Raw genomic sequence first — 17,719 nt, 5'->3', positions numbered from 1 at the left:
AGGTTCTCCGTAACCTGATCTCTTGTTTCCTCAGTTGTTGTTTTACAAATGCTTTATTGTTGCCCCCTGTTGAAACGTTTCAATGTTGCGAATCTTAATGCCTAGATGCCTAAAATTACAAATGTCTCTGTCCTGAAGTGATTCCATGCTATCCTCTGAGTTAAGTCCTTCCATCCTTCCCCCCCCCCTCTCCTCTTCTTAGCCCCACGGGGCTGGCGCTCCAGCTGTCTTCTCTTCCTGTCCTCTCTCTAGCTTTCTCCCTCAGGCTCCCCCCGGGGGAGGCTTGCCTACGATTATTTCCCGAGCGGCTCGTGATCCACGAACTGGGCCCCATGCCGCGCCCCCACAGGGCCACGCGCCCTACCGCTGACCTAGGTGCTCACCCGACGCCTAGTACTCCCTCCCATTGTCAGCTCTACCGGTCCTGGCCCCCAATGCCAGATGACCAACTACCTTCCCACCCCTTCCGGTCTCCTCTCCCCCCCCTCCCTACGTGGACTACACTCTTTCCCACCTCATATACCTCCAATCTATCTCCCCCCCCCCTTCCTACATCTCTAAACATTTCCGCTCTTTTTAATCTGCCTACTTCGCTGTTGTTTCCCCATGGGTCTCCGGGTTCTTTCTCATAATGTGAAGGGTCTGAATAGCCCTCAAAAGAGAGGTAAACTGTTTGCCTCCCTTAAACACCACAGAGGCGACCTGATCTTCCTACAGGAAACTCACTTTCTACACGACTCCCATCCTACCCTCCATTGCAAACCATTCCCTGTCTCCTTTCACGCCTGCGATCACTCAGCCAAAAAACGTGGAGTAGCGATCCTATTTGCCCGTCACCTCACCTTCGAACTCTTAGACTCCCATACCGACAAAGACGGTCGATTCCTTGTCCTGGTGGGGAAACTTAATAATAAATTATGCACCCTGGTCAACGTCTACGCCCCCAACCAACGACAGGAACGATTTTTCACAAGGCTGGATACTCTCCTCACACGAGTCCGACGGGGCGACCTCATACTTGCGGGGGACTTTAACTCCGTTCTCAACCCACAGCTAGATCGTTCTACCGCCTCCCCTGCCCCTTCCCCGTCGGACTCCCTCCGCTCTAGATCCCTCCTCCGTCTCATGCGCTCTCAACTCCTCTATGACTCTTGGAGGATAAAAGATCCCTCTGCCCGCGATTACACCTTCTACTCCGCCCCACATAACTCCTACTCCCGAATTGATATGATCCTGCTCAGCCATGATCTGGCCTTGAATCTCCGGGATGCCCATATTCACCCACTAATTTGGTCCGACCACGCCCCCATATCCTGCGACCTGACAGGCTTGGTTTCTCGCCCTCGCCCCATGACATGGCGTCTCAACGATTCCCTCCTACACAACCCTGAGATAAACTCTCACCTCCAAAACATGATCTCTGATTACTTCGCCTTAAATGACCATCCCGACATTTCTAGGTCCACCCTCTGGCTGGCACACAAGGCTGTCCTTCGGGGGCACCTCATTAGCCTTGCCTCAAAAGCCAAAAAGCAAACCCTCTCCCAATACAATAGACTCTCCATTAAACTCCACGCACTCGAGACCCTACACAAGGCGTCTTCCGACCCGACGGTCTTGTCCGAACTTCGCACCATTAAGGCGGAACTTGATCTCCTTCTCACTACACGGGTGGCCAAGCGTCTTAAGTGGCTTCGCCAGACCTTTTATGAGAAGGGCGACAAGGCGGACAAGATTCTGGCGGCACGACTCCGCTCTACGAGAGCCACAACCAACATTGTCACTATCAGGAACTCTCTCAACCAACTTGTTCAAGACCCCATAGCCATTAGAGCCGCTTTTCAATCCTACTATACTGATTTATACAACCTCCCGCCTCCCCCACCGGGTGCCCCCTCCCAACCCCACGCTGACCTCATTTCCCACTTTCTCTCTGCTTCCAAACTACCCAGACTACCCCAGGACGCATTGGACTCCCTCAACAGGGAGATCACGGTGGAGGAGATCGCCCAGACTATCCTCATGCAAAAAACTGGCAGATCCCCGGGCCCGGACGGGTTTACGGCACTATACTACAAAAAATTCTCTGCCCTTCTCTCCCCACACCTGCACTCTCTCTTTAATGGGGTTGTCCAGGGCGACCTCTTTCCCCCTGAGATGCTAGAGGCCAGAATAGTGGTGATTCCCAAAGAAGGCAAAGATCCCCTTAACTGCGCCAGCTACCGCCCCATATCCCTCCTGAACCTAGACCTTAAAATTTTTGCCAAGATCCTGGCCACCCGTCTTAACCCATACCTCCCTTCCCTAGTTCACTACGATCAAGTAGGATTTATCCCGGGCCGCCAGGCAAGGGACAACACCAGGCGTGCTATTGACCTCATACATATCTCGAATTCCAGGAAAGCCCCCACTATCATACTCTCCTTAGACGCCGAAAAAGCATTTGACCGAATCTCCTGGGATTTCTTGAGACCCGCCCTAGAGGCCTATGGCCTATCTGGCGGCTTTCTCACAAGCATCCTAGCATTATACTCCACTCCCACTGCCACCGTCCTTATCAATGGTATCCCATCCGCCCCACTTAGTATTGCCAACGGCACACGTCAGGGCTGCCCTCTCTCCCCTCTAATATTTGCCCTCATTATAGAACCACTTGCTTCTCAAATTAGAGCACACCCGGACATACACGGTATACAGGTGGGCCCCACAAATCCCAAAATTTCTCTCTTTGCAGACGACATCCTACTCTCCCTGTCCCAGCCCCTCATCTCACTCCCAAATCTTTTCTCGCTACTACAAGCCTACAGTCTTATATCAGGATATAAAATCAACTATTCCAAATCTGAGGCCATGATGCTTCATACCCCCCAGCGTGAGGCCGAGTCCCTCCGTACCAACTTCAATTTTAAATGGCAACCCACAAAGATCAAATACTTAGGGATATACCTAACCCCTCGATACGACTGCCTCTTCCGAGAAAACTTTCCACCCCTACTTACCAAAACACTAGCTGACTTGACCTCTTGGAACAGTCTTTTCATCTCATGGCTGGGCAGGATCATAGCGGTTAAAATGACCATTCTCCCCAAATGGCTCTACCTTTTCCAGACCCTTCCCGTGGCAGTCCCGACCACCTTCCTCCGCACTATCCAACGAGCCCTCACACGCTTTATTTGGAACCACAGACCTCCCCGCATAGCCGCCAATACTCTGAAAAGACCAACCTCCGCGGGTGGTAGAGGCCTTCCCGACGTCAAACTATACTACCTTGCTTCCCACCTATCCCACATTGTCACCTCATACGCTCCTCCAGGATCGGTGTCCTGGCTGGACATCGAAGCAGCCTTCATGGGCATGCCAGACCTGTCCCCCCTATGGGGCCTCTCCCCCACCTCTCGATCCCCAGCCTCTAAGCATCTCCCTACCATCAAATTCAATCTCAAAACATGGGACGCTCTCTCTTTGAATTGGGGTCTCACTACCATACCCTCACCCTTGACCCCCATCTGGCAAAACCCCAAGTTTCCCTCCGGACTCTCTGTTACGAGATCCCGAATGTGGACAACACTGGGCCTTAAATTTCCAACGGACTTTGCCGATCGAGGCCAATGGTTGTCCCTGCCCAACCTCCAGCGGAAAACTCCCTCACAACCACTTAACCCCTTCCAATACCTACAAATACGCCACTTTCTGGCCTCCTTCCCCTCTACCGCCTTACTCCGCGCCCTTACTCCCTTTGAATCCCTATGCGTCAACTCCCATTCCTCCAAAGGTATAATCTCCCAACTCTACTCTCTCCTACTAGACTCCTCCCTCCCTTCTTCCCGGCCCCATGAACTCGCGTGGGAACAAGACCTCGGACCTCCTCCAGAAACAGAGGACTGGGAGGACATGAGGCTGGGGATCGCTAAAAGCTCCATTGCCACTGCCTTTAAGGAAACGGCCTACAAAATCTACTACCGCTGGTACTACACCCCCGACCGACTTAACAAAATTTTCCCGTCCTCCTCCCCGTCCTGTTGGAGAAACTGCGGAGCTAGAGGCACTATGCTCCACATATGGTGGACCTGCACAGTAATTGTGCCCTTCTGGGACTTGGTCTACTCCCTCCTTAACTCACTTCTAGACCCTCCTGTCCGGAAAGACCCCTGGACCTCCCTGCTATGTTATCCCCCCCCACTCCTCAATAAATTCTCCCAAAAGCTAACCTCACATATTTTAGCAGCAGCAAAATCATTGATTGCCCTCAACTGGAAGAACCCCTCCCCACCTTCCCTACTCTCCCTTAAAGCTAAAATTTGGCACATCGCCTCAATGGAAAAGATCACATACTATCTCCACGACCGGGGCCACGTCTTCGAGCAGGTTTGGGCTCCTTGGCTCGCCGCCGAACGTAGAAACTAGTCTCCCCTCCTTTAGAACATCCCCCTCCCCCCCAGGGACCCATGGGCCCCTACCGCTCTCTCCCTCCGACAATTCTCTCTAACCCACCCCCCCCCCCCCCCCGCTCTAACTTCCCTTCCTCCCTGCTGCTCTCTTCGTCCACACCCCTTTTCTGAATCTCCTCCCCCCTCTTAATCTGACTTTACTTGTTCTCATGGTATACATCATGTATAGACACAAATGTGGTCCTCCCCCCTCCCCCCCCAAACCCCATGTTTGAACTTGATTGTCTCTCCCTCATTGATTAATCTTGTTATATGCTTGAAAAATGTGGTCTACCCCGGATACTGGCTATGTTGGCCGCCTGTCCCATGTATTTTCAGTATGATCTCTGTACCTACCTGACCACGCATAAATAAAGTATTTAAAAAAGAAATAATTCCACACCGAAGAGGTGATTTTTTTTGTAATTTGAAAAGGCATGTCAATGGCCATTTTCGTCCCACGGACAACAGGTTTCTCCCCGGGTGCCTGACTTAAACAAACCACCTCACCATCAGAATCCTCCTTGTCAATTTCCTCCTCAGCGCCAGCAACACCCATATCCTCATCCTGGTGTACTTCAACAGTGACATCTTCAATTTGACTATCAGGAACTGGACTGCGGGTGCTCCTTCCAGCACTTGCAGGGGGCGTGCAAATGGTGGAAGGCGCCACCTCTTCCCGTCCAGTGTTGGGAAGGTCAGGCATCGCAACCGACACAATTGGACTCTCCTTGGGGATTTGTGATTTAGAAGAACGCACAGTTCTTTGCTGTGCTTTTGCCAGCTTAAGTCTTTTCATTTGATGAGTGCTTCCATCCTCATGTGAAGCTGAACCACTAGCCATGAACATAGGCCAGGGTCTCAGCCGTTCCTTGCCACTCCGTGTCGTAAATGGCATATTGGCAAGTTTAGGCTTCTCCTCAGACGCTTTTAATTTCGATTTTTGGGTCATTTTACTGAACTTTTGTTTTTTGGATTTTACATGCTCTCTACTATGACATTGGGCATCGGCCTTGGCAGACGACGTTGATGGCATTTCATCATCTCGGCCATGACTAGTGGCAGCAGCTTCAGCACGAGGTGGAAGTGGATCTTGATCTTTCCCTATTTTACCCTCCACATTTTTGTTCTCCATTTTTTAATGTGTGGAATTATATGCCAGTAATATATCAATAGCAATGGCCTACTGTACCGTACTGCTATATATTATAAACTGGTGGTCAGCAAAATTATGCACTGTCCTCCTACTACTGCGCACAACAACTAAAATGCACCACAGGTATGGATGGATAGTATACTTGACGACACAGAGGTAGGTAGAGCAGGGGCCTACTGTACCGTACTGCTATATATTATATACTGGTGGTCAGCAAAATGATGCACTGTCCTCCTACTATATATACTGCGCAAAACTTAAATGCACCACAGGTATGGATGGATAGTATACTTGACGACACAGAGGTAGGTAGAGCAGTGGACTACTGTACCGTACTGATATAATACTGGTGGTCACTGGTCAGCAAAATTCTGCACTGTCCTCCTACTATATACTACAATGCAGCACAGATATGGAGCGTTTTTCAGGCAGAGAACGTAGATATTTTCAGCACACTGAGCACAGATATTTGCAGCACACTGAGCACAGATATTTGCAGCACACTGAGCACAGATATTTGCAGCACACTGAACACAACTGAGAGAACGCAGCCACGTCCTCTCCCTATCATCTCCAATGCACGAGTGAAAATGGCGGCGACGCGCGGCTCCTTATATAGAATATGAATCTCGCGAGAATCCGATAGCGGGATGATGACGTTCGGGCGCGCTCGGGTTAACCGAGCAAGGCGGGAAGATTTGAGTCCACCTCGGAACCGTGTAAAATGGGTGAAGTTCGGGGGGGTTCGGATTCCGAGGAACCGAACCCGCTCATCATCACTAGTGTATATATATATATATATATATATATATATACACACACACAGTATACATACACTAAATACATACTGTATATGTATTACAAAACTGTGCAATTAGCACGCCAGGGGCGGATTTTCAATTGGCAACAGGGACTGATTGGACGAGATCCCTCTGTCCCTGCAGGTTTTGGCTGCAACTAGGACTTTCTTCATATATTGTGGGATGTTCTAAAGGGAAAATGCATACAAAACCCTGAAAACTTCTGTTTTGGACTTTGGCTGCATTTTCCATATGTACTAATCTCCTCAATCCAGGGTTTCGATGCAGTGGGTAATGCCAGCTTTTGCTGGAGTTACCCTATAGAAGCCTATGGCTTCTTTCAGCATTCTACCTGGAGAGCCCATGTGGCAGCCGCAGCCCTCTGTGCGTATGCTGAATGATTTCCAGCGCGGAAACCTGGAAGTGCAGTGGTTGCAAAGGACAGCTTTTATCGGGAGAGTTGTGGTTTTCGTTTGGCAAGTACATATGTGATTAGTATAGATGCGGTAAGTGGCACAATGCTTAGTATGTCCCACCCCCAATGCCATCCTGAGATGGCATTTTATAAGGTCAGCTTTTAAGAATTTGTTATTGTTTTCCTGTTACCTGAACAGCAGGAAACGGTAAGGTGCTGTAGAGAGCAATGGCGCGTCTCCACAGTGAGGTTTTGTAACAGCGGGGTACATGGGCAAATTTGGTGTTGAGGGCTAGACACAACAGTAATTGCTGCCTCCCCCCCCCCCCCCCCCCCACACACACACACAATTTTATTATTTTCATTGATTGTTATAAACCCTAATTTCCTATAGATTATAAGCTTGCGAGCAGGGCCCTCCTACCTCTATGCCTGCTTGTTATTAACCTGGTGTGTTTTACCATTGTTGTTTCCAATTGTAAAGTGCAACGGAATTTGCTGCGCTATATAAGAAATTAATAATAAATACATTTTATGATTGTCAGTTACATCGAATAATAAAAAAGCCAATAACTGTGACCTATTTATATTGTTAATTATCTACACATATTTACTGCAGCTACAGGGGCAGTATGTACACATCCTACCCATTTACACTGCACGCCAGGGGGCATATGGTGCAGTACAGTGCAAGATTCAGCAGGTACTGGTACAGTTCATGCTGACAGTACCAACACATGAATCCAAGTGCAACCCCCCAACAAGTGACCCCCCCCCCCCCAGCATGTGCCCCCCCCCAACAAGTACCCCGCCCCCTCCTACAAGTGCCCCGCCCCCCCAGCAAGTACCATGCACCCCCAACAAGTGCCGCCCCCTCCTACAAGTACCCCCCCAGCAAGCACCATGCACCCCCAACAAGTGCCGCCCCCTCCTACAAGTGCCCCGCCCCCCCAGCAAGTACCATGCACCCCCAACAAGTGCCGCCCCCTCCTACAAGTGCCCCCCCAGCAAGTACCATGCACCCCCAACAAGTGCCGCCCCCTCCTACAAGTGCCCCGCCCCCCCAGCAAGTACCATGCCCCCCCAACAAGTGCCGCCCCCTCCTACAAGTGCCCCCCCAGCAAGTACCATGCACCCCCAACAAGTGCCGCCCCCTCATACAAGTGCCCCGCCCCCCCAGCAAGTACCATGCGCCCCCAACAAGTGCCGCCCCCTCCTACAAGTGCCCCACCCCCCAGCAAGTGCCACCCCCCTCTAAGTGCTCCCCCACCAAGTGCCGCCCCCAACAAATGCCGCCCCCCCTACAAGTGCCCCCATCAAGTCACCCGCCCCCCCAGCAAGTGCCACCCCCCCAACAAGAACCACACCCCCTCCTACAAGTGCCCCACCCCCCCAACAAGTACCTCGCCCCCCCTGCAAGTGGCGCCCCCCCTGCAAGTGCTGCTCCCCCTACAAGTGCCCCCCCCACCAAGTGCCACCCCCCAAGTGCCGCCCTCAACAAATGCCGCCCCCCCTACAAGTGCTGCCCCCCAAACAAGTGCCACCCCCCAAACTAGTGCTGCCCCCCCAACAAGTGCAGCCCCCCAGCAGGTGCCATCCCCCAGCAAGTGCTGCCGCCCCCAGAAAGTGCCCTGCCCCCCCCAGCAAGTACTCCACCCCCCCAACAAGTACCGTACCCAACAAGTGCTGCCCCCAGCAAGAGTCGTCCCACCAGCAAGTGTCACCCCCCCAACAAGTACCGCCCCCCCAGCAAATTCCGACCCCCAGCAAGTGCCGCCCCTCCTTACAAGTGCTGCCCCCAGCAAGAGCCACCCCCCCAACAAGCGCCGCCCCCCCCCCTCACAAGCAAGTGCCACCACCCCAGCAAGTGTGCAGTAGTGTCTAGTTCTGCAGCACATCGCGGTCTATTAGCACACCTGGCTGCAGTAGTGTCTTGTTCTGCAGCACATCGCGGTCCATTAGCACACCTGGCTGCAGTAGTGTCTTGTTCTGCAGCACATCGCGGCCCATTAGCACACCTGGCTGCAGTAGTGTCTTGTTCTGCAGCACATCGCGGTCCATTAGCACACCTGGATGCAGTAGTGTCTTGTTCTGCAGCACATCGCGGCCCATTAGCACATCGGGCTGCAGTAGTGTCTAGTTCTGCAGCACATCGCGGTCCATTAGCACACCTGGCTGCAGTAGTGTCTTATTCTGCAGCACATTGCGGTCCATTAGCACACCTGGCTGCAGTAGTGTCTTATTCTGCAGCACATTGCGGTCCATTAGCACACCTGGCTGCAGTAGTGTCTCGTTCTGCAGCACATCGCGGTCCATTAGCACACCTGGCTGCAGTAGTGTCTTATTCTGCAGCACATTGCGGTCCATTAGCACACCTGGCTGCAGTAGTGTCTCGTTCTGCAGCACATCGCGGTCCATTAGCACACCTGGCTGCAGTAGTGTCTAGTTCTGCAGCACATCGCGGTCCATTAGCACACCTGGCTGCAGTAGTGTCTTGTTCTGCAGCACATCGCGGTCCATTAGCACACCGGGCTGCAGTAGTGTCTAGTTCTGCAGCACATCGCGGTCCATTAGCACACCGGGCTGCAGTAGTGTCTAGTTCTGCAGCACATCGCGGTCCATTAGCACACCTGGCTGCAGTAGTGTCTTGTTCTGCAGCACATCGCGGTCCATTAGCACACCTGGCTGCAGTAGTGTCTAGTTCTGCAGCACATTGCGGTCCATTAGCACACCTGGCTGCAGTAGTGTCTCATTCTGCAGCACATTGCGGTCCATTAGCACACCTGGCTGCAGTAGTGTCTAGTTCTGCAGCACATCGCGGCCCATTAGCACACCTGGCTGCAGTAGTGTCTCATTCTGCAGCACATCGCGATCCATTAGCACACCTGGCTGCAGTAGTGTCTCATTCTGCAGCACATCACGGCCCATTAGCACACCTGGCTGCAGTAGTGTCTCATTCTGCAGCACATCGCGGTCCATTAGCACACCTGGCTGCAGTAGTGTCTCATTCTGCAGCACATTGCGGCCCATTAGCACACCTGGCTGCAGTTTTGTCTAATTCTGCAGCACATTGCGGTCCATTAGCACACCTGGCTGCAGTAGAGTCTCATTCTGCAGCACATCGCGGCCCATTAGCACACCTGGCTGCAGTAGTGTCTCATTCTGCAGCACATCACGGCCCATTAGCACACCTGGCTGCAGTAGTGTCTCTTTCTGCAGCACATTGCGGCCCATTAGCACACCTGGCTGCAGTTTTGTCTAATTCTGCAGCACATTGCGGTCCATTAGCACACCTGGCTGCAGTAGTGTCTCATTCTGCAGCACATCGCGGTCCATTAGCACACCTGGCTGCAGTAGTGTCTCTTTCTGCAGCACATTGCGGCCCATTAGCACACCTGGCTGCAGTTTTGTCTAATTCTGCAGCACATTGCGGTCCATTAGCACACCTGGCTGCAGTAGTGTCTCATTCTGCAGCACATCGCGGTCCATTAGCACACCTGGCTGCAGTAGTGTCTCTTTCTGCAGCACATTGCGGCCCATTAGCACACCTGGCTGCAGTAGTGTCTCATTCTGCAGCACATCGCGGCCCATTAGCACACCTGGCTGCAGTAGTGTCTCATTCTGCAGCACATCGCGGCCCATTAGCACACCTGGCTGCAGTAGTGGTTCCGTCTACATGGAGTAATTGTGGTGCTTGTGTTCTCTGATCTGCAGGACAAGGAGGCCAGCAGCCTGTGTCACGGAGTACAGAGTCAGAACCTGGATGTCAGGTCAGAGTCTCTGAAGAAGTTGGCAGCTCTTTCCTGCGACGTCACATTTGCTCAGGAATTCATCAGCCGTGATGGACTCAGTATCCTGTCCAGGACAGTGGAAGATGACAAGGAGTGAGTCTCACCCCATTTATTACCAATTACTGATATAAGGCCAGCGCTGTACAATTGGGAAGTAAGCAGTAATAAAAGCAGACAGGCAGAGGGGTAAGAGGTGGGTGAGGTGTATTAGTCATTTCTTATGTTGTTATTACTGTATATGCTGTTTTATTACATTATTGACACTTGTGGTATGCAGGGCCGGAGCTTCCACTAGGCAGCTTTAGGCAGCTGCCTAGGGGCGCCGGGACCTGAGGGGGCGGCCTGCTGCAGATGCCTGAAAAAGGTAGCATGGTCCTACCTCCCACAGGCGTCGCAATACCCCTGGCACTCATATCTTACAGTAGCAGTGACTGCCAAGCTCCCGTATTGCAGCCTCCAGCTCCGGCACAGGCAGTAACTTTGACAGCTCCTGGAGTCTTGGCCAGGGGTAACATTCGGCGCTGCTCTTCATTCCAGGTTCTTTCACAGTCTACTCAGTCTCAACTCTGCAACGCTGCCTGCAGGTAAGGTGGCTGCACAGTGCACTCTCTGCATTTGATAAGGAAAGAGGGGGAGAGCAGCAGTCGGGTAGGGGGTGGGGGGTGGAGATGAGCAGCAGGCATGCACACAGTCTGGGGGAATGAGCACCAGCATGCACACAGATGGTGGAGGGAATAGAATAGCAGACATTTAATAGAGGGGGGTGAGAGGCTGAGAGCAATAGGCAGTGGCACCCACACAGACTGGGGAGATGGGGAAAAGAGAGCAGCCATGCAACAGACTGGGGATGGGGGAGAGCAGCAGCATGCCTTTCACCTGAAGGGTGGGTACGGGGAAGGGCGGTAGGCAGAAGTTTTGCCTAGGGTCCCGGGAAACCTTGCACCGGCCCTGGTGGTATGTTGGAGATACTTGTCATTTATTTAGGTTCCAGACTTGCACTCTATTGGGAAATAGGAGTTTGCTGCACAGAGACTGGTGCTATGTATTGCAGAGGCTCTTGGTGGGTTGTATGATCCAGTTACGCAGCAATGTTGGTGTAACATTATGGGCGGGATCTAATACGGAGGTGCGGGATGCCAGGCAAAAGCGGACGTTTTTTAAAGGGACAATCACTTACAAGGCAAAACCATGCCTTGCTGTCACAGGCCGCCGTCGCGGCCGTTGTTTAGTGACAGTTACGTCACATTTTTAGCCGGCTGTTTCAGGTTGCTGTTTGGATCTGGACGATTAGAAATTGCAGCAGACTGGGGTGCGTGTCACTGTGACAGGGGTTTGGCTGTAATCTAGCAGGCGGTGTTTGCAGCTTTCAGCTGTTTTCACTTTGCTAATTAACTCCCTTTAAATCGGTCTCATCCTGAGCCGTCTGTGTCAGTGAGGTCTCATCCTGAGCCGTCTGTGTCAGTGAGGTCTCATCCAGAGCAGTCTGTGTCAGTGAGGTCTCATCCTGAGCCGTCTATGTCAGTGAGGTCTCATCCTGAGCAGTCTGTGTCAGTGAGGTCTCATCCTGAGCAGTCTGTGTCAGTGAGGTCTCATCCTGAGCCGTCTGTGTCAGTGAGGTCTCATCCTGAGCAGTCTGTGTCAGTGAGGTCTCATCCTGAGCAGTCTGTGTCAGTGAGGTCTCATCCTGAGCAGTCTGTGTCAGTGAGGTCTCATCCTGAGCAGTCTGTGTCAGTGAGGTCTCATCCTGAGCAGTCTGTGTCAGTGAGGTCTCATCCTGAGCCGTCTGTGTCAGTGAGGTCTCATCCTGAGCAGTCTGTGTCAGTGAGGTCTCATCCTGAGCAGTCTGTGTCAGTGAGGTCTCATCCAGAGCAGTCTGTGTCAGTGAGGTCTCATCCAGAGCAGTCTGTGTCAGTGAGGTCTCATCCTGAGCAGTCTGTGTCAGTGAGGTCTCATCCAGAGCAGTCTGTGTCAGTGAGGTCTCATCCAGAGCAGTCTGTGTCAGTGAGGTCTCATCCTGTGCATTCTGTGTCAGTGAGGTCTCATCCAGAGCAGTCTGTGTCAGTGAGGTCTCATCCAGAGCAGTCTGTGTCAGTGAGGTCTCATCCTGAGCAGTCTGTGTCAGTGAGGTCTCATCCTGAGCCGTCTATGTCAGTGAGGTCTCATCCTGAGCAGTCTGTGTCAGTGAGGTCTCATCCTGAGCAGTCTGTGTCAGTGAGGTCTCATCCTGAGCCGTCTGTGTCAGTGAGGTCTCATCCAGAGCAGTCTGTGTCAGTGAGGTCTCATCCTGAGCAGTCTGTGTCAGTGAGGTCTCATCCTGAGCAGTCTGTGTCAGTGAGGTCTCATCCTGAGCCGTCTGTGTCAGTGAGGTCTCATCCTGAGCAGTCTGTGTCAGTGAGGTCTCATCCTGAGCAGTCTGTGTCAGTGAGGTCTCATCCTGAGCAGTCTGTGTCAGTGAGGTCTCATCCTGAGCAGTCTGTGTCAGTGAGGTCTCATCCTGAGCCGTCTGTGTCAGTGAGGTCTCATCCTGAGCAGTCTGTGTCAGTGAGGTCTCATCCTGAGCAGTCTGTGTCAGTGAGGTCTCATCCAGAGCAGTCTGTGTCAGTGAGGTCTCATCCAGAGCAGTCTGTGTCAGTGAGGTCTCATCCTGAGCAGTCTGTGTCAGTGAGGGGCTCATCCTGAGCAGTCTTTGTCAGTGAGGTCTCATCCTGAGCAGTCTGTGTCAGTGAGGTCTCATCCAGAGCAGTCTGTGTCAGTGAGGTCTCATCCAGAGCAGTCTGTGTCAGTGAGGTCTCATCCTGAGCAGTCTGTGTCAGTGAGGTCTCATCCAGAGCAGTCTGTGTCAGTGAGGTCTCATCCAGAGCAGTCTGTGTCAGTGAGGTCTCATCCTGTGCATTCTGTGTCAGTGAGGTCTCATCCTGTGCATTCTGTGTCAGTGAGGTCTCATCCAGAGCAGTCTGTGTCAGTGAGGTCTCATCCTGAGCAGTCTGTGTCAGTGAGGTCTCATCCTGAGCAGTCTGTGTCAGTGAGGTCTCATCCTGAGCAGTCTGTGTCAGTGAGGTCTCATCCAGAGCAGTCTGTGTCAGTGAGGTCTCATCCTGAGCAGTCTGTGTCAGTCAGGGTCTCATCCTGAGCAGTCTGTGTCAGTGAGGTCTCATCCTGAGCAGTCTGTGTCAGTGAGGTCTCATCCAGAGCAGTCTGTGTCAGCGAGGTCTCATCCTGAGCAGTCTGTGTCAGTGAGGTCTCATCCAGAGCAGTCTGTGTCAGCGAGGTCTCATCCTGAGCAGTCTGTGTCAGTGAGGTCTCATCCAGAGCCCTTCATTTGTCCAGGGAAGCCAGTTGAAAGATTCTGCTTTGTGGACTCATTTGGAAGATCTTGTTCTGTTCCCCTGCCGGAATATCCTGCCTAGTTACCAGCTTCAGGAAGGTTCTGTTTGGATTACCAGTACAGGAAGATCCCAATCAGTTCCCAGTGGAAAGATTCATTCTGGATCCCAGACCCAGTCCGTGTGCATCGTGTCAGCTTTGAATCAGCTGCTGGCCGTGTCTGTCCCAGGAATCCAGTCATCCAGAGAAGCTAAGTCCTGGTTATTATATTATTTATCTGGCCACTGAGCCGCATTATTGTGACTGTGCCTAGTTTACCCTCGCTGGCTGTTACCCATGTTTCCCATTGGTGTGGGTATTGTGATGTTAGTGTATTAGAATGCGTAATATTTGTAGACACTCCCTTACTAATATGTGTAAGCCTGAATCTTCAGTGATGGTCCCTGGGACCAGGGGGATGCTGGGAAGTGGGTGGTCCAGTGTGCAGTGTGCCTGGAGTTGGTGATGGAATAAACTGCACAGCAGTGAACTCGCATGTCTCTGTATCCTTATGACTGGATTTACAAACATTTGAACAAAACATGGTGTCAGAAGAAGTTTAACTTGGACTGCTAGTGCTCTCAGAGTGTGACAGAATCCTGCAGAAGTCTGTAAGGCTGTGATAATCCGTGTCTGCAAAGCCTGCCGTGTGCTCCTCTCTTCAAACAGTGAGTAACCATGGATAAACTAGCTCCTCCAACCGGCATGCTGATGTCTGGTAACTTGTCTGAAAACTGGAAAAGATTTAAGCAAAGGTTTAATATATATCTTGCTGCATGTGGAGCTGATTCAGAGGCTGACATAACGAAGGCATCCATTTTCCTCCATGTGATAGGAGAGGATGTGCAGGACATTTATAATAGTTTTCAGTTTGCTGAGGGGCAGAATATGGTGCTATCTTCTATAATGCAAAAGTTTGAAGATTACTTTGTGCCAAGGAAAAATGTGACATATGAAAGATATAAGTTTTTCACATGTGATCAGAAGTCTGTAGATGGATTTGATCAGTATGTTACAGAGCTGCAATCACTCAGTAAACCCTGTGAGTTTGGTGATTTAAAGGATTCACTGATTAGAGATTGTATTGTCTGTGGAATACCTGATAATAGACTCAGAGAGAGATTGCTGAGAGAGCAAGACCTAACACTAGACAAGGCAGTGACTATGGCCCTCATTCCGAGTTGTTCGCTCGGTATTTTTCATCGCATCGCAATGAAAATCCGCTTAGTACGCATGCGCAATGTTCGCACTGCGACTGCGCCAAGTAACTTTGCTATGTAGAAAGTAATTTTACTCACGGCTTTTTCATCGCTCCGGCGATCGTAATGTGATTGACAGGAAATGGGTGTTACTGGGCGGAAACACGGCGTTTTAGGGGCGTGTGGATGAAAACGCTACCGTTTCCGGAAAAAACGCAGGAGTGGCTGGAGAAACGGTGGGAGTGCCTGGGCGAACGCTGGGTGTGTTTGTGACGTCAACCAGGAACGACAAGCACTGAACTGATCGCACAGGCAGAGTAAGTCTGAAGCTACTCCAAAACTGCTACGAGGTTTGTGATCGCAATATTGCGATTACTTCGGTCGCACTTTTAAGAAGCTAAGATACACTCCCAGTAGGCGGCGGCTTAGCGTGTGTAACTCTGCTACATTCGCATTGCGACCGATCAACTCGGAATGAGGGCCTATGTGTAGATCTGCAGAAATAACTAGATTTCAAGCCAAAACGTTACAGAAGGAAGCTGATGGTGCTGTACATGTAGTGCAGAAAACAGAGCCAAGCAAACCTCCATTCTCAAGAATGAAGCAGTCTAAGCCACAGTCTAACAAGGAAATGTGTAGTAGATGTGGAAATACTCACAGTCCTAAAATTTGCCCTGCTTATGGTAAAACCTGCATGAAATGTGGTAGACTTAATCACTTTGCCAAATGCTGTAAAATGAAAAGTGAAACAACCAATGTGCATGCTGCTAAACAAACAGAGGAATTCTTTGTGGATTGCATTGAACTTTGCAGTGCAGATAAGAAAGAATGGATTGTCCCTTTAACTATGAACGAGATTGTCATTCCCTTTAAGCTTGATACTGGCGCGCAGGTGAATTTAATATTGTTTCAAGACTATGTGCATGCTGCTAAACAAACAGAGGAATTCTTTGTGGATTGCATTGAACTTTGCAGTGCAGATAAGAAAGAATGGATTGTCCCTTTAACTATGAACGAGATTGTCATTCCCTTTAAGCTTGATACTGGCGCGCAGGTGAATTTAATATTGTTTCAAGACTATAAGACTTTTAGAGTAAAACCTAAAATTCATCCAGCCAAAGTGAAAGTTACAGGGTACACTGGGAAGGAAATTCCTGTGAAAGGTACATGCTTAGTGACACTGAAATATAAGGGACAACAGTTTAAAACATCTCTACTGATTGTGGATAAAAATGTGCAACCGATTCTAGGATTAAGTTCCTGTGAGAAACTAAGCTTGCTAAAGAAAGTTTTTATGGTGACATCACAAGTAGAAGATGACTGCAAATCGATGTTTACAGAATACAGAGACTTGTTTGAAGGTCTAGGTTGTTTGCCTGGAGAGCATAAAATAAATATAGACACGCAAGTTTCTTCAGTGATACACCCCTGTAGAAAACTGCAGTTTGCGCTGAGAGAAAAACTGAAACAAGAGTTAAATCGCATGGAAGCCTGTTAGGGTCTCCTGCTCTGTGCTGCCACATCGTCATGGCAACCAGGAGACAAGTGCTAGCGGAGTAACCTGAGCGTAGCTGATACTCCGGTTCGGGTCTTTTGCTGTGCAGTGGTTACAGGCTCTGTGCACGGCAGGGGATCCGGTGCTGGTTTTTGTGCTCACAGTCTGTGAGGTCTGAGTGGGGCGTGGACAGCACCTGCTATATAAACCCTCTTCTCAGGTTAGGCAGATGCTGCTGAATCTTTGTTGGTTAGTCAGTTCCTGAAAGCTAGCTAGTACTGTGTAAACTTTGTATTTGTTTGTTGCTTACTGCAAATAGGCCTTGGGATTTGGTATTATACTCTGCCAATCCAGACCTAGCAGTAAGACTGGAGTCAGTCGTTTAACCTGCTGGGGTTCTTTTGCTACTCTGTGAACCTAGCAAGTTTGCGGCTGTATTCTCAGACTTGCCTGCCAAAATCCTTTCTCACTGTGCAAGGTGTTCAGGTGTCAGTTTAGTGGAAGTAAGCTGAACCAGTGCACTGCAAGTGAAGACTAGGATTGTGGAGACTCTCCTTGTGTCTATTATTCCATCTCTGACCAAGGAGTTTACTGCCACACCCGTTGGTAACCCTTTAGGGTTTTGCTGTTGCCCTTAGCAACAGCATTTCGGGTTCTCTACGTATTAAATCACTACATCTCGCTTCTTTCCATCTGAGCATTCCTAATACTAGGGAGACACCCAGTTTCTTAGCCTTTGGGCTTCTCTGTTCACTTTGTGTTTATTTTGTTACCCTATCACCTTCTGTGTATGTAATGTCATATTCCCCAGTCTGTGTGTGAGTTCATTTGTTTTGCATCCCTCACCGTTCAGACACCAGTACATTCCTGCTGGCACTGGTGTGCATAACATATTCAGCAGCCTAATACTCCTGTTGAAATTTTGTGGGAATATGGAGCATACCCCTCAAAATACTTTGCAACAGGTGGTCGATCAGGTGCAGGTCCTGACTCGACAATTTAATGATTTGTCCATTAAAATGCACACCTCGCAGGCCGCTGGCGGAGCTCCCGCAGCAGCAGTACCTTCAGGG

General features: G+C 50.7%; 1 protein-coding gene across 1 annotated transcript in view; it reads left to right on the top strand.

Moving 5' to 3' along the window:
- Window positions 1-17,719, top strand: part of ELMO3 (engulfment and cell motility 3) — a 431,301-nt gene that overhangs the window by 234,579 nt on the left and 179,003 nt on the right. Inside the window, exon 6 of the mRNA XM_063948699.1 lies at window positions 10,513-10,682. Within this exon, the coding sequence (XP_063804769.1) occupies window positions 10,513-10,682 (170 nt within the window). The remainder of the gene's footprint in view (window positions 1-10,512; window positions 10,683-17,719) is intronic.

The sequence above is a fragment of the Pseudophryne corroboree genome, assembly GCF_028390025.1.
Source record: "Pseudophryne corroboree isolate aPseCor3 chromosome 11 unlocalized genomic scaffold, aPseCor3.hap2 SUPER_11_unloc_5, whole genome shotgun sequence".
Classification (NCBI taxonomy): Eukaryota; Metazoa; Chordata; class Amphibia; order Anura; family Myobatrachidae; genus Pseudophryne; species Pseudophryne corroboree.
This window is presented reverse-complemented; position numbering and strand designations above follow the sequence as displayed.